This window comes from Rhopilema esculentum, chromosome 19, assembly GCF_057945365.1.
Source record: "Rhopilema esculentum isolate cy_ngs chromosome 19, ASM5794536v1, whole genome shotgun sequence".
Lineage (NCBI taxonomy): Eukaryota > Metazoa > Cnidaria > Scyphozoa > Rhizostomeae > Rhizostomatidae > Rhopilema > Rhopilema esculentum.
In genome coordinates this window covers 2,435,499-2,458,850 of record NC_142833.1, presented here as the reverse complement: position 1 = coordinate 2,458,850, position 23,352 = coordinate 2,435,499, and the positions used below count along the sequence as shown (strand labels likewise).

At 36.3% G+C, this 23,352-nt stretch overlaps 2 protein-coding genes across 2 annotated transcripts; one reads left to right on the top strand and one right to left on the bottom strand.

The window, feature by feature from the left end:
• Positions 1 to 185: 185 nt before the first annotated feature.
• On the top strand, positions 186 to 3,785 carry LOC135688417 (uncharacterized). The gene is made up of 3 exons (XM_065205258.2): positions 186 to 743; positions 1,594 to 1,897; positions 2,253 to 3,785. Exons 1-3 carry the CDS (start codon positions 449 to 451, stop codon positions 2,500 to 2,502), a joined length of 849 nt encoding a protein of 282 aa, XP_065061330.2. The 5' UTR covers positions 186 to 448; the 3' UTR covers positions 2,503 to 3,785.
• A 696-nt stretch (positions 3,786 to 4,481) lies between these two features.
• LOC135688414 (kazrin) lies at positions 4,482 to 21,071 on the bottom strand. The gene is made up of 11 exons (XM_065205255.2): positions 19,941 to 21,071; positions 18,068 to 18,579; positions 15,861 to 16,002; positions 13,910 to 14,506; positions 13,297 to 13,582; positions 12,222 to 12,402; positions 10,422 to 10,475; positions 8,371 to 8,472; positions 8,078 to 8,244; positions 7,385 to 7,496; positions 4,482 to 6,890 (listed from the first exon to the last, which is right to left on the bottom strand). The coding sequence occupies exons 1-11, from the start codon at positions 20,488 to 20,490 to the stop codon at positions 6,777 to 6,779; spliced, it is 2,817 nt and encodes a 938-aa protein (XP_065061327.2). The 5' UTR covers positions 20,491 to 21,071; the 3' UTR covers positions 4,482 to 6,776.
• Between the last annotated feature and the right edge of the window lie 2,281 nt (positions 21,072 to 23,352).

The following is a 23,352-nucleotide window of genomic DNA, read 5'->3' as shown; positions in this document are numbered from 1 at the left end:
TTCGACTTTGAAATATTTCCTTCCTTCCTAACAGAAATAGACATTCATTTTCTTAGAAATTTGTTACTTTCAAAAATAGAACGAAGGTGATGAGTAATCAGGGAGCGTCAAACATTTGTTGAACTGTACGATTACGTCATAACCAACCAATCAGAGATGCTGATTTTAACAACTATTTTCCCGCGCCATGGATACAGTACCGCCAAAACATCGTTATCAACGTGGAAGTTCAGAAAAAATATTCGCTTGTACAGAATACTTTGTGCGATGTTGTTAACTTCGGCATTTGTTTTTCGATTTGGAAAATTTGAAAGACTTGGGAAAAGATCGTAAGACTCTTTAGTGTTTCAAGGAAGTTTTGCGCATTATACAGAATTCTCTCTAGTTTAGGCCTGTTTTGGATTTACACGTGTGGATTTCTTCATGGAGCCTTCTCGAATCTTAGGCTATGGAAAATGATCAAGAAAGTTTAGATACTGATTTCAGTTGTGAAGATGCTGTCATTGAAAAAAGGAATAAGAAAGAAGATCATGATCAACTGAATGAAAAGCACGTCGAAGGAACGATCTTTCCTTCACGACCACAATGTACCAAACCTAAGCAAGGGGCGGATGGTGAAGCAGCAAGGCTCTGGAGGAAAAAGAAAATTTTAAATGGATTGAAGTCGAGGCATTCTGAAGGGCAGAGAAAGGACAATGATAATGGAAATTGTGGTTTGAGAAATCCCCCAAAGACGAGAAGAGGTATATTTTATTTAACGGTTCATTTTTATTTATAGAAAATGACGTAATGTGGATAGGTACCTATCATATCCACTTTTCCTCACCCCTGGAGGTTAAAAATGTCGAAGTGAATTGGTATACACGGTATCACATTCATTCTTAGAATATTTTGCAAATATACATTAATCATATTTTGAAACAATTTTCCTAACCAAAACTTGTTCCCATGATTTGAAGTCACTTTAAATAGAAAATGTTTTCATAGTGTTTAAAAGCTAGCTAAAAGGTATTTTATGCTGGAGGGATGTTTCTAAAATAAGAAGTTGCTTATAAGAAAAAATATGTTTAACTAGACATTAGCTGAGCACATAACAACATATTTGTTAACATTCTATTGTATCAGGGAGAAGGGTACTAAAAGCTTTTTGAATGTTACAAGGAGTATACCAAATGCAACATTTTATAGAAATCAACAAACTGGGTGGGTGGAGCGCTGGGTAGAAATGGTATTAATCCTACTCCTAAGTTAATTTTCCTTTTTTAATGCTCCTTGAGTAAATGCTCCAGATTGGTTGTATAGCCTTTAGGAGTTAACGATTGAAGATTGAAGAGAGAATGGGACTCCAGACCCTCGCTTTACAAAAGCATGTCTTACCCAAAAATGCAAACCATGATAAGAGGAGGGATATGCTGATCCATTAGATATTCATGTTATTGCAAAATTGAACTGATGTTGTAAAACTTTCAGAATTGTTTACCTAAAAATGATTTAATTGTTTCCTCTGAAAGCTCATTTCAGAACTCTATAATTCTTTGTGAAAGTAATTTTTTTACTCTTTTCAACATTTAAGTCTGAACTTTCTTGTTTCAGAGCCTTTACCTATGCGAAAAAGAGCACTACCACAGTCTTTTTGGAAAGAGCCTGCTACAATGCAAACAAGTTCACTTGCAGGCAATGTCTACCCAGTCTTGCCACCACTTTTCACAACAGAAAATAATAATACAGATATGACTGAGATAAGACCAGTTACTCCACCAGGAGAAAGTAGAAGCAAAAAGGAATCCAAGAGGCCTACACAATATTTAACATCAGCTCCAAATGTGGATCTCTTATTCAGTTTGTTTGATCAGTTCGAAAATAAACTTGATGAAAAGCGACTTGTACGGAGAGGAAGGTATGTTTACAGATATCTGTTTTAATATCAAAATTTTAAAAGTCATCCAAACCAGGTTTGAAAACAGGGGGCCAGCTTTCTTTTTAGTTGTTGCGTATTTTGGGAATATGATAATAACAACATTAGTATTAATTGTATTGCCTTTTTAATGATAACAACAGTTTATTTGATATATAAGTAAAATATTTGCTGAAAAGCTTAGTATATTTTGTGATATGAAAAATATATGCAGCACATACGCTATTGCTTAATATTTTGTCAAACCACACAAAATAATGCTTTCATTCTTCATGACATTTTTTTCAAGAGAGTTAAAGCAGCTTGTTACCTACATATTTTTGATTTGTTAAAATAGGCCCAAAAAACAACAGAAAGACAAAGAAACATACAAACACCCACCAAAGAGAGAAGAGGATCCATATATGGTTGATGCATTATCAGAAAAGCTATTTCCGCAACTGTCACTGACTGCGTCATCAGCAAACAAGAATGAAAAATTTGCAATCATTAAGTTAAAAACTCGGGGGCAAACAGTAGAATTGCCTGCAATACAGCTGGAGCAAAACTACAGTGTTATGCTTGATGAGCTTGCAATGCATCTCTGAGCTTTTACTGGGTAGTGTGTTAAACACAGGCATGGTTACTCCCCTAACATATAATTTTGGGCTTCCCACCAAACCAAAGGAAATCTACTTATAAATTTTTTGTGCAAATAGTGAGCCGGGCCAGTGGTGTCAACTGTAAAGCTATTATTTAAGAGTTGGATGAAAAATCCAACGATACTCAAGAGGGAATGTTTATTGAATTCAATTAAAAGGGGGCAAACACTAAGGATTCATAGTTGCTCACTGCAAATAATTCAAAATCAAACTATGAAATTTCTTCCTAGAATTTGATTTTATGTAGTTTGACAGTAATTCTCTTTCATGCTACCACCATAAAGAGGTAGTACATCCACCATAAAGGGGTTATTTTTTAAGAGAGCTTATTTTGCCTTTCTATTGCTCACAAAAATCAGAGGTGTTGATCAACTGTTGCCATGGGGCTTCAATGAATTTTGAAAATTATGAGGGGGTGAACACTGCTTAAAAACGTGGTACTAAAATTTGACATCCTGGATGATTAACACTTTTAACAAAGAGCTCATGTTTAGAGCTTTCTGTTAATGGTGATTATTTTAACAATGTTTTCAAAATATCTGCAGTTTTAAGGGTATGGGTAAGAGTTATAAATATTCAATTGTTATTTAAATTTGTTTTAGGTATTTAAAGTTATGAGGAAATTTTATTCCAAGATTGTAAATGATCCATTAATTTTGACTTTGTGATTAATAGAATTTTGTAAATAAATTTTTATTTGGTAGCTACAAAAAGTGTTTCCAGTTGGAGTATGTTTGGAGAAACTAGAGTGTACTTGTGATGTAAACAGTTCAAAAAGATGCTCTGATGAGTAAGTTAATACATACAATCCTACCATTTGGAGGAAACCTGCTTTTCTTGGTAGCACTTTTGGATGTTTTTTATCAAGCTAAAATGATGAAGTCTTTTACCCTTGCCCCCATTTTAGAGTGATGAGCATTTTAACAGATAATATCTGGTACCACAAATGCTTTTAAATCTGTTGCTTTGAAGTAGGTCCAAACTGAGAAAGTTTGAAACTAAACACATGCACAAAAACACATGTCCTTGTTTTATCTTTGCCAGTAAATATAGCTATATATTTGCAACATTGATAAGTAGTTAAAATGAGAACTTCATAAAAAACATTAAATGTCAAGAACCTTCACAACAATGCTCTGCTGTAAATTTTATTCCTTATGCTAAATGAACTTTGCTGTAAATACTTTTGTGGAGTGGCAATTGAAAAACAGATGTCACCAATTGATGAAGTCGTATTTCCCTTTCTTGGCTGTCAGATTCTTACCACAATTGTCAGGCATGTTTCATACCTGTCAAGATACTGTTTTGTCTTTGCATATAAAACCTTTAGTTCCTGTATTAAATGAAACTTTGACCATAAGATAACCAAACTTTTTGTTATTGGTTATTTATTTGTACCAGAACAGATGGAGTAGCATGGACACTACTTATAAGAAAAGTACAGTTTACATAAATTAAACAATGGCAAAACTTCTGCTTTGCAAAATTATAATGACAAGCGTTTTTCACTTTCAAATTTCAATATTTTGTCAAAATAAGAAGAATAACGCGTGTGAATTTGAATGTTTCATGTTATTTAAAAAAAATGAATTAAAAAAACTTTGTAAGTGGATAAAAAACATAAGACTTTCAGCTTACACTGTATGACTTGAAAAGCAACGAAATTATGTAAGACTTACGCAAAAAGACAAGAGGCTCTCAAAGTATGATGTTTTGATCGTAATTGTCATTATGACCCTGAGGTCATCGCCTTCTTTAACTTCACCAATCACTATCATAACTATCAAGAATAATTAGTTTTTTCCAACTTTTTTTCTTTCTTTTTCTTTTTTTCTTTTCCAGCAACAAAACCATTTCCAAAAGATTTTGCAAATTATTTCCAAAAAATTTCCATTGAAGACAAGGGCACAAGAGATATTTCAAGCGGCAACCAGAGTTATGTTCAATGCTAAACCATCAAAAACATAAATTACAAATATTCTATTGCTAAAATTATCCTAATAAATAATAGCTAACAGTTTCCTCTAAACTCTTTAAAAAGTTGTATGAATAGCTACATATGTAAATAATATATTACCCATTTATGCAAATGTGTAGGACATGTAAACAGTGGCGTACCCAAGGGGGGAGAAAAGGGGGTCCGGACCCCCCACTTTCCTAAAATATGGTCCTCGAGATTTGTCCAAAAACGATGTAAAACTCATTGGGGAGGGGGGGGAGTATACTGTATGCTTGTGTCAATAACAATTGTAAAATACTTTGCTATTTACCATAGCTGAAATGGATCAAATAATGGGGAAAATTTTTGCAAAAAGGGCGTTCCCCCGCATTTGCGAGTGTTTGAAGGGCGTGGTCCAAAAAATTTCTGGGGGCTGCGCCCTAGACCCCGCCCCACTGCTACAGCCCTGGGTACGCCACTGCATGGAAATGTTACTATTAATAGGGTTTAGTTGAATTCAGTTATTTTCAACTATATCAAAACTTGACATGCTTATCCAGGTCTCTATGGTAGTATTAAGGTTAAATCTCCACAACAAGATACAGTTAAATTTTCAAACAAAGTCATCAATATAAAAGTTCGGTCCTTTTTGATAAAAACTGGCTATTGGGCTAGCAGTTTATTGTCAATTCTGCATTAATATCCAATAGAAACTCTTCCGGATGGATCATAATTGTTTCAGCTAGGGTCAATTCTCATATTGGATTCAAAGAAGGGGGGTATGGTTGAAGGGGGATAGGCCAAATTAGTATCCAAAATTATTCTTAAACTTGGTAAAAGGGAACTAGAAAATGGTAGGTTAATTTCCTTTCACATATATCTAGAGAAAATAACACAATGTTAAAATGCTACTTTCCCTGGCTTTGAAAAAGGGTGTGGTGAAAAACTTTCCCCCATTTATTCCCCTTACTGCATAGGAGCTTGTGCTGCCATTGAAAAAAATACAGCCGTCAGAAGCAGAAAGCTCCAAAATTTCCCCCTTTTCCATTACTTTAATATGATAGAATCTAACGGGAAACAACATATGCCTAACTCTTCTCCCATAAAATTAAAACTAGTCTCAAAAGCACCAGGAAACGTTTCAATATAGAGCAGACAATTGGTTTAAAAAGGAACCAAAAAAGAATATTGATAACCCTTGCCTCTGCCTATAGTACAAAATAATATGCAGTGATATCCGTTTATTGACTACAGTGGGTAGGTGTGTGCTTAAGGGGGAATGGAATGTCTTGACTTATTCGCTTATGACCTTTTTCTACTCGAAGGCGATAGATAACGACCGCACATAAACAGCTGCAAAAAGAGAGAGCCTGCACAAGGGAAAGGGGGCAATGTACCCTTCGAATCGCCATACCACCATTCAGTTATAAGCTTGATGAAAGTTTCAAAGTTCTGTACAGTATCTTGTTTCACAAACAGCCAAATGTTACAACCTAATGACCATACGAAAAGAGCTTACTTGAACTTGGAACGAAAGATAAATTTGGGGCGATGAACTACCTACACAGTGGCGGTTTTAGGTAGGACCAAGGAGCACGGCCCCAGGTCCAGTGCGTTTGAAGGCCAGAAGAGGCTTGCACCCAAAGAAAGAATAAAATTTGTAGAGAGCGAGAGCATTACAGATGATTTCGGCTCAAGGCCCTGAAGTCCCTAAAACCACCGCTGCGAGTAACAGAAATTCAGAAACAAGCAGTTGACAAATTTATTTTATCAAATGGAAATCAATAAACTGAAGGGATACTTGACTGGAATGCTTTCGTTCCCATATAATCTACATGAAGTCTCTTTTAGTTACCATAAAACGGTAAAATTTACGGTTATCTTAGAGTAAAACCCCTGTTCCGTGTTTATATCTGTAAAGCTTATCTGTGCATTCGAAAATACAAGAATACTAACTAGTTATTAGTGCATTAAATAACATAGATATTGTAGGGCTGAGTCGGTCGGGGGTATATGGTATTGTCTTTGCTGAACCTCTTTTGTTTGAGAGAGTTTGAATCCAGTCATAGAGATTGGCAAATGCGGTGGGACTTGGGGCAATGTCTCCCATCTTTGAAGTTCGTTTCCAATGAACATGCCTCCAAACAGCAATATCTTCATTCCTGTGCAGCACACCTATGCTCTAAAGCCCCCCTCCCCCTTGTGGGTAAGTACGTATAATCCCGTTTGAATACGTATGCAAGCTTAGAAAGAGACATGACACGAAAGATATTTACAAGAATCACAGCAATGTGGCTTGCCTGCTTCCCTTGCGCTCAACATTACCATCCTGGCTATCGTTTGCATCTTTTGGAGGTTCCGAGTTGCCATTTATGTTACCAGTTGATCTCGAAGACTAATAAAGAACATGAAATATGGTAACGTAAGTAAAATGCCAACTAGCAGTCAAGACAAAATCTAAATCTTCAAGACAATAGATAAAAAACAAAATTCTGCAAAACTTTATCAATCAAAGAAGTTGTGCAAATCAATAAAAAGTTTGAAATTTTCAGACTAAATTTAGTAGTAATTAGGATTCGCAAGCATAGACATTTGTGTTATTTCTTTATTCCAACTTTAATCCTAACCTTCTCGAAACCTACACTTTTATACTGAAAAGAAGACAAACAATCGGTCAACACATGATAGCACTAAACATTACAAACATGCATGATTATTAGTATCCTATTTTCAACAAGAGTTCGGATCCTTTTCCGACTATTAGGTTAAACCATAAACAACATAGTTGGTTTCCATGATATAAAAAAAGAGAGTGCTACGACCTTGTGAAATGACTAATTTAATAATGTAAGCGCTGTTCTAGAAGTTGAAAAAGAGCCTGTAACTGACCGTGAGCCTTTTCGATCGTTCTCGACGCGACCAACGCAAACTAAACGACCGACTTAATCCAGAGCTTTTATGCTTTCCATTTTTCAGCTTATCGTCTGCCTTCACTTTGGCCCTGTATAAAGATCATCAGCATCAAATTCTATATTATACAGAAATAAACCAAAAGACATATTTTGTAACAGGGATCTAAACAGGGGTGCAGTGGGATAAAAAATTTACTTGGATAGGGGGGAGGGGGGCTTAAAAAAGGATTGTACAAAATTTCGACAAAGGAGTCAAATTTTAGTGATTGGGCAAGATATATTTTGAAAATCAGTCTATTCTAATTTACTGAATATATTTAACGCTATTGAAATAAGTTAAAAGTGTAGTATAATGCCTCTTCGTGCTTTTAATGAGAAACAGTGCTTGCCAGTGTACAATTTTCTGTTTATTAAACATTATGTATTATCTATAACTTATGGATAACTCCGAAGTAAAAACTGCGCCGATGAAAATAATGACAAAATTAATAGGACCAATGAGAGGCTGGTTGAAGCCTCCAGTCACTGTTCACCCCTTTTGAGACTTGGGGGCTATTTACAAGAGCTATGAGCAAATACAATCCCTACAATCACAAAATTTGTTTTATTTTATGGGTTTTTTGTGTTTAATAGGGTTTACATTATCTGCAGGGAACTGACGTATACTCACCTAGCTGCTTTTAGAATTGGAGTAAAGTCTGTTACAAAATGTCGGTAAATCGCGCTCTTTCCTATTTGAATCCCAAGTGCGCTTGCCATAGTGTCTACTGTAAATGTTTCTTCGTACGAAATCAATGCTCCATGCACACCGGTGTTGCGAAGGTTCTCAGCGTACTCCTACGAAGGGAGAGTTGATTGCTTCAAAACAAAAAAACAAATGGGACAAAGGCATTTTGTCTAACATTATGTTATACATAAAATTGCAAGAATCCACAGGAAACACTTGTTAAATTAAAAGGATACCTTTAAGTCCACTGAGCATGCCCATTTGACCAGCCTCTCATTGGTCCATACTAATATGTCAATATTTGCATCGGCGCAGTTTGTTCTTCGTAGATTCATGGCCTTAGAAAAGAATGAACCATAAATTAAAATAAATAATTCTTAAATATACAGAAGACAATAGACTGGCGAGCACTGTATCACGTTTTAAAATAGGGGAAGATATCTTATGCGTTTACATTCAACTCAACAAGGTTAAATACATTTAGTAGCTTTGAATAAACTGACGTACTATGTGCCCTGCTGTAAAACATTATTACATGAATTAAATAAACTGAAGATCTTATATTAAATAAAAGACAAAAAAGGGACTCATATAGTAGAAACCCGCATAAAGAACCTAGATTTTTTTCTTGCAGCCTGAATAGGTTCTTAACTAACAGGCTACTATTCTAAATTTCAGTCTAAAAGGTTCTTAACAAGGCTCTTATATACGTACAGGCCTTGCACAAATTAACAATGTTTTCCACCGCAAGAATTCTAATGGACACACTTAAACCAGTTTTTTTTATGTTGAATTTCAAACCAATCAAGTGAATTTGTGTTGTTAGATTGTCCAATTAGAATGCAACATACCACAACCTGTTTTACTCTAAAACCCCTTTTTCTTACATATATATATAAGAACCTTTCCAAATTGCAGCCTCATGGGGGTTCTTGATAATGGGGTTTTAAAGGTTAAATTTCAGCCTCAATGTTCTTATAAAAACAGGTTCTTTTATGCGGGTTTCTACTGTAAGTCAAACTTTTTGTTCCAAACTTTGATTTAGATTTGTTAACTGTTATGATCTTTTAAAAACCCTTTTGGTCTTGTACAGTGAGATCCCAAGGTCAGCACCCGTATTATGTAAGGACCGATTGCAAGAATCGGATAATTAGTGAAACACTGACTGCACACATAAAACAACAATGGTTTTGAAACGAGGTTATAAATCCTTGTATCTGCATACGGTATTTAGCGTTGTAATAGGCCAGAGATTAACATAAAATAATAAGTAAGAAGCATATACATATATTTTGTTGTAAATTGAAGTCATATCTGCTTGCAGGCTAGGAGAGTAGACCTAAATTAGCTTGTACACAAATTGTACATAAACAGCTATATTATACCCGCCTACTTTAAATAAATTGATTATTATTATATTTATTATTATTGCAAAAAACATTGACAACAAATCTTCGAAATTTTTCACACTCTTTTCCACTTCCCACTTACGGAAAGCGGAGATTAATTTTCGGTATTGTTTACTTTTATATCTGTGAAGTGGCGAAATATCTTTAAGTACAAGGGGGCCTCTCTCCTAGCCTGCGCGCAGACTCGACTGGTTTCCTAGAGATTAATCTAGTTGATTGAAAATTGAGTTGATTTGAAATTGAGTTGATTGGAAAATTCAGTGTTTCTCTCCGGAGACAAACCATAATTTTCCATTCAATTAAATTTATCTCTGGGAAAACAAGTCGAGTCTGCGTGCAGGCTACCTCTCTTCTCGATTAGCTAGCCTACTGAGAGAGTTCCTTTTTTAAATGATTCCCCGTACATTCATATCCCGATGATAACTTGTGTTCAATATCTTATTGTAAGATAATTCCATACTTTTCTTGGGTTGTGTATATTACAGTTTTAATATAGTTCTCATCTTATGTAGTATACGAGTAAAATTGAATTAAATTGAATTGTGATAATAATTGTTTGCTTTTCAATTGGCTGTATTTTTATTCAGGGTTTGTGGAAATACATTTTATGGAATTCAAAATATGATGAACCTGAACTTGAACCACAAAGACAATGCCTTTCCAAGTAATGTTGATTTCATTCAATAAAAGTGGACATGCTACAAGGTGATTATAAGGATTATAATCAAGTTTTCACATACAAGAAACTTTTAGTAACAAAAGATTATAAATGGTGTTGCTGTTATATCTCAACTAAAAAACCAACTTTTTTAAAAAGGGGAAAGCTTGCAGAGAGAAAAAGAGTTTGTTTGGAGTGAAGGTATAAAAGTGTAAAATACCTCTTTATCAAAGTTCATCTTCCTCAAAAGTTGAAGACCGCACAAGAAGCTGATCTAGGGAGACAGAAAAATTCAAGATTAACAAAGCAAAAAATCAATGAAAAATTCAAATATATTTGAAAAAACAACATGAGCCCAAAAATATGTAGTTAGCCCTCGAACTTATAATGTTCTTTCAAACAATAATGGCTGGCTGTCTAACGGTACCAATAATATATGTTGGTTTTGCTTTGGAAGATTCTAGAATGTTCTTTTCATCAAGCGGCAGCAAAACCTCTTGCGAAGTGCAAATATGTGGTACAATTCAGGCCTCGTTTCATTAGTGTAGCAGCTTGTCATCTGGTCATCACGCGACCTCTGGTAAACAACAGCTTCTTGGGAAATAATTCTGTTGCAAAAGCATAAAAAACACTGGTCTTTCTTTTTTACATCTGGGACTGATATGTGCGAAAGGAGACACCTAAATGATCCAATAAGAAGACCCTATAATGCAATAATTACTTATTATGTGGTTTTTTGTTAAAACAGACTAAGTGGAGATGCTATTTAATAGACAGGCTACCGGTTGGATGGGGGTCGTTTCACCGAGAAGTAAACCGAGAGGTGCTTATTGCATTGTCATCGTTGAATTCCGTACCAATTATTAGCTAGTTAGCAGATGATGCTCAAATACATTCTACCTTGTTCAAAGCATAGCCCCAACTAAGAAGGGTATGAGCAAAGACTGAGATGCCGGGGGGACGGGGGGCCTTGGCACTCCAAAAAAACTTACGTCGCACAAGGAAAATACTTTTATTTTGTAAAATATGGCTGTTGTTAAACTGATTCATCAGGCCCCCCCTGAAACAAAAAGTTGTATCTCAGTCTTGGGTATGAAAGCACCCCATGGAGAAATATTTTGGGGACAATCCCCCTTAGAAGCTTCCAGAATGCCAATTCACTTGGTCCGGCCTTTTAAGGGCAAGGTTTTCGCATTTCTCGTTGTATGAATTTGAGGTCTGTATAATAACAAACACAACCACTTCTTCTGTTATTGAGTACACAATTCAGAACACTTGACCATGATAGAAATATTTAAACTACTCATAACAAGTGGGTTTGCTATCGAAATTCGTTTTATTGCTGTGATTCTAGAAAGAAACAGATAAACGGTCCTTCTACTAGATGACAAAAAAATGCAGCCATTCTATAACGCACACCGTTGTCTGCTAAGGGGCTCGCAATGTAAATTATAAGAATAGTACTTTTCCAAGGATTGATTCGAGACTTGAAAAATGTCTTTCATGAAACATCCAGATGGAGGAGGGCTCCGTACATAAGGCAAAAGGCCTTTGGTTTCCAAGGCTACAATTATCCCAAATCGTGAATGAAGGAAGCCATGCTAAGACCATCATGGAATGAGATATGAACATAATTAGAAAAATTTATCCTAAAAGCCTGGTCAGTGGTATGTCGTTTCGCACAATAGGTCATTATGACATAAAAACATGAAAACAAGCAGGATGCTTTGCCTTATAACCAGTATCTGTATCACCACAAAAGATTGATTAATGAGCTATCAAATGCGTAGTATCTGTACAGTGTACCTCAAATTAACGGGCTGGACTAAAACGTTTTTTGGAATGATAATTTTGGAGTGAATTTCAACCAGTAACGGTGCTTTAAAATTTAAGAGGGTTGATTAGATTGGTGTGACGTATAAAACCTCAATCATTTAAAACTCCGAAAGGTAACTTTTTCACAACAATAAAGTTGACTGAAGAGCAAATCAAAAAAACATTTTGGTTATCTTTTCATTACCTGGTGAAACTTCTTCGTGATTGAAAACAATTTTTCCAGTTCCTTCTTTGTGAACGTGCTTAGCATTCTGCCATCGACCAGGTTTTTCTCAAAGATCTCAGAATATTGAGACAGGCCACAATCCTTGAGCCAAGAGAAGGCAATCCACATGTGATCAAGTTTGGAAAGCTTGACGTTTCGCCTGAAAGTTTCAGAAATGGTGTTCTCAATTTAATTAATAATGAAGCTAAGAACACGATATTACAACCTTTTAAAAAAGGCTACCAAAGAAACATTTTATTATTCGTCCACTTTATTCATTAAACAATATCAACAAAGCCACGTGACACGAAAAGGGGATTAGAAATATTCCTGCTACATCACATTTAAACACGTGTATTTCAGATCAGCAAGAAAATTAGCAAAATATTTCAGACCCAATACCTGGCTGATTTGCATGTACTGCTTATATAATTTATATATATTGTGATTTAGATAAAGGACCAAAAGAATGACAAGCAGAAACATCATGTATAAAGATAGAGTATGACTTGAAATGCATCGAACAAAAAATTGGATAGAGAAGCACAGTTCAGCATTCTCTCACAAAGTTTTGCATCCCTAATTTAAGACATGAAAGTAGTTGGTTGGTACATTCTTATGTGTTGTTATTCATATATACGTCACTCAAGAAGCACTGTTTAAAGTCGTATATGGAAATCAGGAAGCACTGTTTTAAGCCGCAAGGATTTCGTCAGGATGAATCCATCTAATGGTTAAAAAAATGAGCGAAACAAACACACATATGCATAGTACATAAGCAAGTGGTGAAAATTTATTATTTTGGGTAGTGAACCAAACGCAGTAATGCTTTTTGTCTCATTAGACTTTTCTTTTCCATTTCTGAGATCAAACTACAGTTTTCAAGGGCAGGTTTTCCGAGTCATATCGAATTTGTGAGGCAGTTACCTCTAAAACCCCTATAATTTTGCACCATTGCTTAAGGCTCTTAATGCTTCTTAAGGTTATGCTTAGAGCAGAGTACAGAAAACGTCACGAATGGATAGTTGGAGTACTGAAACACTCTGGGCATTACCTTTCAGGGTATCTATAAGCATCTAAGGCCATTCTGACTTTTAGCTTGTGCATTGCATTCGTAACACCAAGCGCAGCAGCCAAATCCTGGTCCGATAACTGCAGTAACATTTTCCCGTTTTTTATGTTCTTCGCACAGGATTTTGCATACATCGGCATACAACATTCAATTTCGAGCCAAACAACAACATCACGTGATTTCCACAGCGGTACAGGGGTACGCTGAAGTGAGTCCCATACATGCCATTTATCGTAGCATTCTTCTTCGGGGGATCTCGACCCGGAGCCTAAAAACAAAAACAAACGTTAGAGTATGGATGGAAAAGGTACAGTACAGTTATGGTGCCAGAAATTTTCTGACGAATGAGATGGCCTACCGGCAAGAGGGGGCTAGAATATCTTCCTGAAAATCAGACTTGTCAGAACGTTGAGAATATTATGTGCTATGACTGCATGTCATACATCCATGTTAATGCTTGACAAAAATCTCAGTAAAAAATTAGTAAAAATAGATTAGTAAAAAATACCATAGCTTCCACAGAGAAATCACAAATGCTTAAGAGTTAAAGTTTTTGGTAAAACAAATTGGAGTAATAACGCTTAAAGATCTATACCTAATTCATCCCTGCCTTTATCTTTGTCTCTACCAAACATTCGTGAAAGTGTTCCGCCAAGTGTCTTGCGGCGCGGCGATCTTGGCTCGCGCAGTTGCGGTGTTCGGAACTCTGGTTTGACCTCTTCTGCTGGTGACACTGGCACTGTAGTACTTTGAATACTGTCAAAGAGATCTGGATGAAAGGTTCTAGGCCTCCTATTTGTTGAGCTTTGTCTCCGCACAACCGCACCATTCGAGACAACCGGTTCTTTAGGTTTTCCTTCATCGTTGCTGTGTGATTTTGGTGATTCTATTCGCTTGAACTTTTCGTATCTTTGAGACTGAGACCGGTGCGGCGTTTCTTTACGTTTAAACGACGATGCACGACGGACAACAGGTGATTTTCTTTCATCAGGCCGTGGTAGCTCTGAAGAGGCTGAACGCTTGTCCGCGCGTAGCTCGAAATTTTCATAAGAGAACGACGAACTGTTCACGCGTTCTTTGGAAGAGGTGGTTTCCTCGCGCGCCATGTCAGGTGTCCCAAGCGATAGGTACTGCGTGTCAGAACCTGAGGGCGCCACAGGTGTGGAACAAGCGAGGATGGGGTCATCTTGACCTGAAATAAAAAAATGAGCAATACTACACCCTATATAGTATGCTTCCATAAACAAGTTAAATTTCCATTGCAAACGTTGCCTTACATTTGTTATCATCAATTACTTAATCATCTTTATATCTGATTAAGATATTATTTTGTTATCATCTTTAAAGCTGATTAAGCCTAAGGACCAACCAAGGCGGACAAGATTTTGTTTCCGTTCTGCTTTGCATTTACTGTTTGCTTCTGTTCTGTTAGTCATTTCGACCAAAGATAGTATTCAGTAAGTTTGTTATGGAACCAGATCAAACTAGAATCAAATGACAACTTGAGAGTTATACATAAACATTAGTGGGGAAGGAATTATTCAAGCACCTACATGGAAAGTCTTTTGCAAGAACTTTATGGTTCTTTTAAACAGAAAAAGGTGATTATTCCTTAGAAAGGTTTAATCACTGTTGAATAGAACTGTGAAAATTTCTGCTTAAAACTTTTGCAATTAACGAAATAACAAGGCAATTTTGTTTCCTTGACTCAAGTATCATCAATATACTAGATTGCGTTCGGTACAATATAATGCTATAATAACGATCAATGTAAGTAAACTTTTCCTGGTACAATTTACTTACATTGATCGTTATTTTTCAAGTATCATCAGATGGCAAAACATGGAATCTATCGTGAGAGGGTAGCATTGACATGCTTTACGAAAAAATGGCTTAACATATTCCAAAAATTCACGTTATTATTTCACGGTCAACATTTACTTTTCTGACTATTTTTAAGGACCTATATAGGAGTCTTGCGGAACCTCAGCATAAAAAAGTTTTGTTCAGTTTATAGGACGGCTGAAAGGGCTCTCATAAGTTGTTGACAAAAATTGTGGACCATCATTTTGGACCATCAAATATCATTTATGTTATGTTACTGAACAATAACTGGAGACATCACTCAATCGAGAACTCGACTGACAAGAAATAAATCACAAGGCACTTCAACATGAAGGGACTTTATGGTCTCTCATCTTCTACATGTCAGCAGGTATGTATGTGAACAGCGTTAGAAATTACAAAAATATGTTCCCAAGACGAATCTTCAAGACTGAAAGACTTGTTTTTGGGACAGTGAACTACCTGGATAACTTGAATATTCATACTTTGCCACTGAGGCCCGCTCATAAGTATAAAAATCAAAACCCAACTGATACGAAACAAAGCAAAAAAGAACTAAGAGGGAAATTGACGGCTTGCTTTGCTCAAGGTTTAAGAAAATGTTGGCAGATAATTGCAGGCTGCACCAAATTAACATTGGACAAGTGATTGCGTGAGGGGAGCTTTAGTCCCACAGAGATCTGGGTAGAGATCTGAGTTACCTAGATTTGTATCTATCGTCAGCTGCTGTGGCCTTCTGATGGAAGATTCATGCGACAACACATTCTGCTCAATGGATTCTTGATTTTGATAAACTGAGGATAAATTCGTTGTCGTTTCTTCTGTATCAGATGTTATGTAACTCTAAAAGAGAAAAAAATTGGCTGAAACAACAAGCTCAAAGTGAGCAATGATGAAATCTTGAGAGAGAAGGCTAAAAATCACTCTGGACCATTAAACACTTAGTCACTCCGATCTCTTCGCTCTTGTCCCTTTTTTTCTTACTACTCAAAATTTAAACTGATCGCCCTTTTAGTTACATTGTTTGGGAGACGAACAAGAGAAAGTATTTTAATGAGCGAAGCAACCCCCAGTCCTGGAAACAAAGAACATATGCATGGAACGAAATCATTATTAATCGTGTTCTTTGACTCCAGGAGGTAGGGTTGCCCCACAAATTGGAAGATCACTGGTCGTTCGTCGCCCCAACAAAACCAGATTCCTGTGCGGGGCTGTAGTAGAGGTGAGGCAAGCTGGAACCCCAGCAACATATCTGTCAGAAAAAATCTTAAGCTTCTGTAACTTAACATGAACTTCTTGCAACTTTCTTAAATTTAAAATCATAATTATAATATACCACATCGCAGATTTCTTCAACAAAAATAACTACTGGATTTCTTGCAAATGTCTGTATAAAGATGATACTTTTTGTTTGCCTCTAAGACAATTGCATCAAAACATCTGGGATTCCCATTTCACAACAGTTTTTTTATGTTTTTACACTGCTTGGGCAGCCTCTTGAATTTCAAAAGCCTCTAATGTTGACATTTTAAATCAGGGTTTTCCTGATTTTTTGAATGGTGCAACCAGAAAACCTTCTGACAGCAAGTCCAGAAATCCTCTATTTCACGTGACATTTTAAGTAAAACACCTGAAATAAAATGACTCCACATAAAGTTTTGATATGCATATGGAGCTTGACATGTGGCTAAATAATTCTTTTCACAGTGCTATCAAAGTCCCAGCTGATTCAGAACCCACAAAAGTTGTTGATCATTTGCCTGATCTGTGAATCAGCCCATTTCAATAAAACACCTTCACAATCAAGACTACTCATGCAACATCAAAAGTTTGAAATTTTTATCGCCGAATAATATTATCTTAAGAACTGCTGCTAAGGTGTTTGCAGTTGAATCCTGGAGAATTCTCTCTTACTAATTAACAGAAAGCTTGCTCAGTTACTTTACAAAATTATTAATCTGTTTATGTCATGATACTAGCAGGTATAAATAGTTTTGACTGCTTGGTGATGTGCCTTAACACTCCAAGCTTAAAGATTTCTGTTAGTAAAAGTGATAAATTATTGAAGGTGGATGGGATATTTGTTTGATATAGGCAGGTCTTACTGGTGGCCCTGTTTGCATCCAAATACAATGCTTACTTTAAAATGAGTGTTTAACTAGTTCTCAATGAGGCTAGGTTATTCAAATCTGCAAAATATTAATTGTTGTGAAGGATTTGTGTGGTTAAAAATCAGCTACCATTGTTGACTGAAAAAGCGTATAATAAAATATGGTGAAAAAGCAGGAACTTCAAAAATATCATAGATCTATTTTGTGCTTTTGCTTATGAATGAAAAGTAAACATGCCTTTGTCAAAACACAATGGGTCATGCAAATGGAAAGAATAACAGGAAATTTTCTAGTCTTTAGCAAAATACCAACACAAAGCTTTGTCAAAAGTAGGGCAATGAATTGAAATAGCAAAAATAATCTTCAAGGTTAAAATTTTGATACCAAGCATTTAGGGTATAAGCTGCAGAAAAAACTGAAGCTTATTATTCAGAAGGCTTCTAAAATTATTTACCTGTAATTTTGTTGAATGTATGAAGAAATATCATAAAACATTAATAGCTACCAGCCAGAAGTATGAAAAGTTGAAATTACTGCCTGGCAATAGACAAAACAATTGAAAGTGGGGGGAGGGGGGGTGAAACTAGCAACCTTTGTTATTGAAGGGCCAGCCAAGAAAAAGTGCAACATAATATTTTCTAGATCAGGTGTTGATTGCCTGCAAAAAGGGTTTTCTTGTGTAATGTATGCTCTGGGTAACATTCCACTCATGTTGGGTGACTGGCATTCCTGCATTGTAAACATTCTTCAGGAACTTCTGAATATAAGAACAACAATAAAAAAATAATGTAAATTACCCTTGATGTTCCAGATGTCTGCCTCCCAAAAAGGCCGAAAAATTCCACCATTGATTCTTCATGGGTGTTGCTCTGACTTAACTTCTGTAATTCTTTATCTTTTGCCTTTAATTCTCCATCCTTACCTTTTAATTGATCTTGAAGATTATCAAGCTCTGTTTTCAATGTTATACATCTTTCTGAACTTTCTGTAGCTCTTTGCAGAAAATTCCAGCGCTCAGATTCCACTCTTTTCTTGTCTGCAATAAGCCCTCGGATTGTTTCCTCGCCATCTTTCATTCTTTGTTCATAATTGATTATGAAGTCACGTAGCTCTTTTTCTTTATCTTCAAGTGTGCCATAGAGCTGTTTCATCTGATCTAACAGCTCTAATTTCTCTGATTTCAAAGACTTGATTTCCTTTCTTTTTCCTGTCAGCATGTCTTTGTGCTTTTGTAGCTTGATTTCCAAACCACCAGCATACTCCCTGAGTCGGTTGCAATTGTCACAATTGACATCATCAGATGTTTTTCCTTGAAAAATAAGTAAAATATAATGGTTAAAAGTTGCAAGAAGAAAATGCACTAGGCAAAAAAATTGAATGCTTCCATTTAACTGCTGCAAATTTTAATTATTACTGCTTATGAAATTTTTTTCCTACTTTGCTGAAGAATTTGAACTTAATGACTAAAGAAAGAAAAAATTCATGGAATAAATTTGCTGTGGATAATATATGCAGAGCTACTACAATGAGATTTGTTAGGATGACAAAGCTAACCTTTGCTTCAGGGTATAATGGTAAATGAATCAAAGAGAAACTGGCAAAAATATTTAAGCAACAAGTTACTGGTTGTGGCTGAATCAGTGTCTTTAGAATTTGAACAGTATTCCTTGCAATCTGATTTATGCTACAAGAAAGGGTATCTGCTCCCAATTCATCTTTTAAAGTGTCTTGTCATTGTCACAATCATAGCCATTTAGGCTGCTTATAACACATATTCCTGGAAAATGCAAGGCATTGCCAAACTTCTTTCCATCCAAACTCAACTGTCTGTTTCTCATTTTTATGACATAACTTGCTTTCTACCTTACTTTCAACTTCACTAAGACCGGATATCTGTCGATTTGTCTAGTAGCCAACTACAAACATCAAAAAAACTCTCTAAGGAAATTTTGCCCTTTCTTAATAATAAGCCTCATATAACACTCAGTATATAGTAGGATTTGTGAAATGGCAAATTTAGCAATTTTGCAGATAAAACAGTGGGAAAATCTTTTAACAGTGTGAGACAGAAAGCCTAAACCAATATGTGGTTGTTGAAACACAATGTGTCCCTCTAAGTCTGGACTTGACACTGATCCATTATTACACACTATATCCTGAATGCGAAGTTTAGAGATCAATAAATACATTCCTATTCTATAAAAACCTTTTAAATGTTAACAAGGATTAAAACTTGGAAACCATTTAATAAGGATAAATTTCTATTTAAGAATCCAAACTTAACTAATCTAATTAAAAAGATGCAAGTCAAATAAGATGATAACTTTAAAACTTTTATCCTAAAAATAGTATGATATATAATAATTTTCTCTGTTGCATAATCACGGTTTCACACAGTGCACGATAGAGTCGAACAAATCAAACAGTTAATAATTAAATGAAACATACTCTCGCCGAACTATTATTATTTCACACGCTGATTTACCTGGGACGTGATAAAATCTCCGCGATTCTCTACTACTGAAGAAAATTCAAAGGATTTTGAATTCTCATTGTATGTTTTCGTTAACCTACTAATGAATTCGCGGCATGATAAAAACAAAGCCAAAAACTATAACGATTAAAGTTCACTCTAGATTAAAAATTGTAGACTATATAATCGTATCTTACCAGAATAAATGCGCTTTCGTAAATCGCTGTTTTCTTGTTCGTAGGTCAAAAGTTTCTTCTGAAGAGAAATGATTTGTTCGGTTTGCTCTGCGACTAGAACAGACAATCCTGATTTATAATCTGGCGATTTTACAGCTTCATGACCTGAATAAGACATTGGCGTTGCTCCTAATTCTTTTAACATCATATCTTGGTCACGTAATTGCTTTTTAAGAGCGTCCATCTCCGAGTTGACCGTTACCAACGACTCCCCAATTCTTTTTGTTAACATTTTCTTCTCCTCCTTCAGACGCATGCTTTCTAATTCAGCCTCTTCCATTAGGTCTTTCATCTTAAGTAAACAAGTTACCAGCTCCTCTTGTTTTGAAAACCAATGGGAACCAACACAATCCTCCTCACTAAATAGGTCATCAGAAGAGCTTTTGTATGAGGTCTCTTGGCGAAAAAGTCCTTGCAATTTGTCAACTTCATCCATAGCAGATACCAGTGGGCCGGTCCTTTTAGATATCGGCTCAACCAAACTTGTAGCTTCTAAAGATGAGCTTGTCATCTTACCTCTGGTTTTGTAATGCGCTCAGAACCGTTATCAATGCCCTTCAATTCAGACGGTTAAAGCAAAGGTCAGTATTTAACCCACAATCGCCAAAATCCATTCTCGTAGTTTCGGCCTAACTTCACCAAAACAACATTAATCCGCCATTCATTGTTTCATGATAATAGAAAATAGCCGGCCTCGTTTCCGGGCTTTAGTTATGTGACAATTACGTAATCAACGCAAAATGAATAGATCTACATAATTTTCTGAAAGAAATATTCCAAGCATTTTATTCCCGTAAATTTCAGGCGCAAGAATACCATGGGGAGCTTTACGAGAAGGCAAAGAATCAGAAATGGCGGTACAAAGGAGGAGGCCTTCAGCGTCGGGAAAGCCCTCCCCATTTTTTGCAAGATGCACATGATGGTGTTGAAATTCGGAGAAATCATCCTAGGGAGGGAAGAGGGTGCTTAGCTTCCCTCAAGTGGACAGGCAAATAACTAGCTTTGTATTGTGGTGTGAGCTAGCCCTTTGATATAGTTTTCCAGTTAATGAACAATTTCCTATTGGTATTTGGGAGGGTTCGGAGGGGGAAATGATGAGACAATTCATCAAGCATTTATTCCCAGAAAAATGGCCTTACATAGATTATCCATCGATAAGTTGCAGACCCTATAAAAGTGCCAAGAGCTGTTGATGTATTCTTTATCCAAGGCCTTTTGATGTAATAATGCAAAGCAATGGCATATTTTGACTAAATTCGGAACTTTGGTCACTGAAATTTTGTCAAACTTTTTGCCAGTTGAAAGTCATTTTGTAAGTAGAAATCTGGAGTGGCTACAAGCAAGGACCGAGATACCGGGGGGCTTTAGCCACCCAAAAAGTATTTTTTGAAATATGGCGGTTACATGGACAGCCGGAAAGCTCGGCCAGCCGAGATCCCGGCAGACAGAGGAGGGATCTCGCTCAGCTGGGTTTCCCGGCCAACTCGTGTAAAAGCGGATAAAATGGCCTGACATGTCTTACCACGTGCAGAGTTCTTTTCTCGACAATCTCGCGTTTTGTGTATCTTGAGTTTTCTAATGATCCTGTTTCTTTTCAGCAAAAGGCTTTTTAACATAATATCACCCCGTAAAACAAAACAAGAGCACAAATTCCTTGCAGATGAAATAACAGCAGCCAAAAATAGAAGTTTATCATTAAAATCGGTCTAAAAATTCTTGAAAATGTTTGTTGAAACCACCCAGATACGAACTTTCCTTTCCCGCCTTTGAACGGCATCAAACGCATATAACTTAATTATTTTGCAGAAATTTTATCCAGCCTGCCCGAGTTTCCCGGCTACATGTAAACACTGGCAGTAAATTAACCCGCCTTGCCGGGAAACACGCCTCCATGTAAACGGGCCCTAAGTGATATAAAATTTTCCCTTTGAACATTTACGTCCCAGGTAAACAACCCCCGCATCAACGTCATATGACGTTGCTTCGAATTTTGGCAGGCAGATGGCCTGACCTATTTAGTATTGCTGTTTCGATTTCCTGAAAGGGATTCACAAACGAAAACAGGAAAAAAAGCGCATTACCGAAAGTGCAAACAAGAAATACTTAAAAATACCGAATAAGCAATATTTCTTGATACAAACATACTGCGTACAATTTAGCAAATTTAGCAACTACAGTCAATTTGTTTATAAGAAACTGTGCTCTGGATTAGCACAAAGTTTTTAATTTTTCTGTTTCAAGGTTTCGTAAATACTAAAAGCTACTTTTTCGAAACACAAAAACGTCACATGATATGACATGGAATAGAACACCTAATAAGTATCTGATGAGTCACAAGGAGCTCTTCTTTCTATTTACCTATGTCAATTAAACAGAAAATAGGTGCCTGATCCTCGAAAAGAATCATTTCCATCACTTAAAAGAAGGATATTTGTGTAGTTGATCAAGGTTGTGGGCAGTGGCGTTATGGAGGCATCTGGGGCCCTAAGGAGAAAACTGAGACGAGTCCCCTACCTAGGGACTGCAAGATCATGTCAAACACAACAGCAAGATGCAAAAGAGATAAGCAGAGCTATAGAAGCTTCAGATGAAAAACTTTAAAAATGGTTTAAAAAAGACGTGAACTTGACCGAAATCTTAAAAAACATGGACATAAAAATAGCTTGGGGGCCCTTTTGGTCGGGGGCCCTTTTGGTCGGGGGCCCTTTTGGTCGGGGGCTCTTAATTATCGATTTAATGTGCCCTAAACTGCATTACGCCACTGGTTGTGGGTGATCAGTACGACAGTTTCTTAAATTTTTTTGGTCAACTTAGGGATTGGTCTCTTATTAAACAAAAGAATGTACCAACAAGAAGTGAATTCAATGCTGAGCCACTTTGACAACTGAACACTGTGCGTTTTAATCTGAACAATGGAAAGGTGAATTAATTTAATCCCACCTGGTTATCAATAACCCCATCTGGAATATTTCTAGGCTGGTTAAATCTCTTGACGTCAAATTGAATTAAAATAGATTTTCTGGTAGATACAAAACCATAAACTTCGCTTGCTAAGTAAAGAAACTGCCCCTAAATGTTGGCAGCACCGACAGAACCAATAAAATGGAGACGCTGGATTATCAGTGGTTATTTAAAAGTGACTATCTGATGTATAGTAACATTGCCTGTTAGGCTAGAATTGATTTTCCTGAAAGCGGTTTTATGATTTTGTAATTCATTTCTTGTTGTGTTTTCTTCCGGTTTTTCCGTAAAATCATACGCAAGTTTCAACCACCACGATGACGTCCAGGCCTCTCGCTCGACCGAGGCTTCCAACACATTAATTCTGTGAGCAGTACAGAGTCACAAAACACGACGCAAGTCTCACAACTTT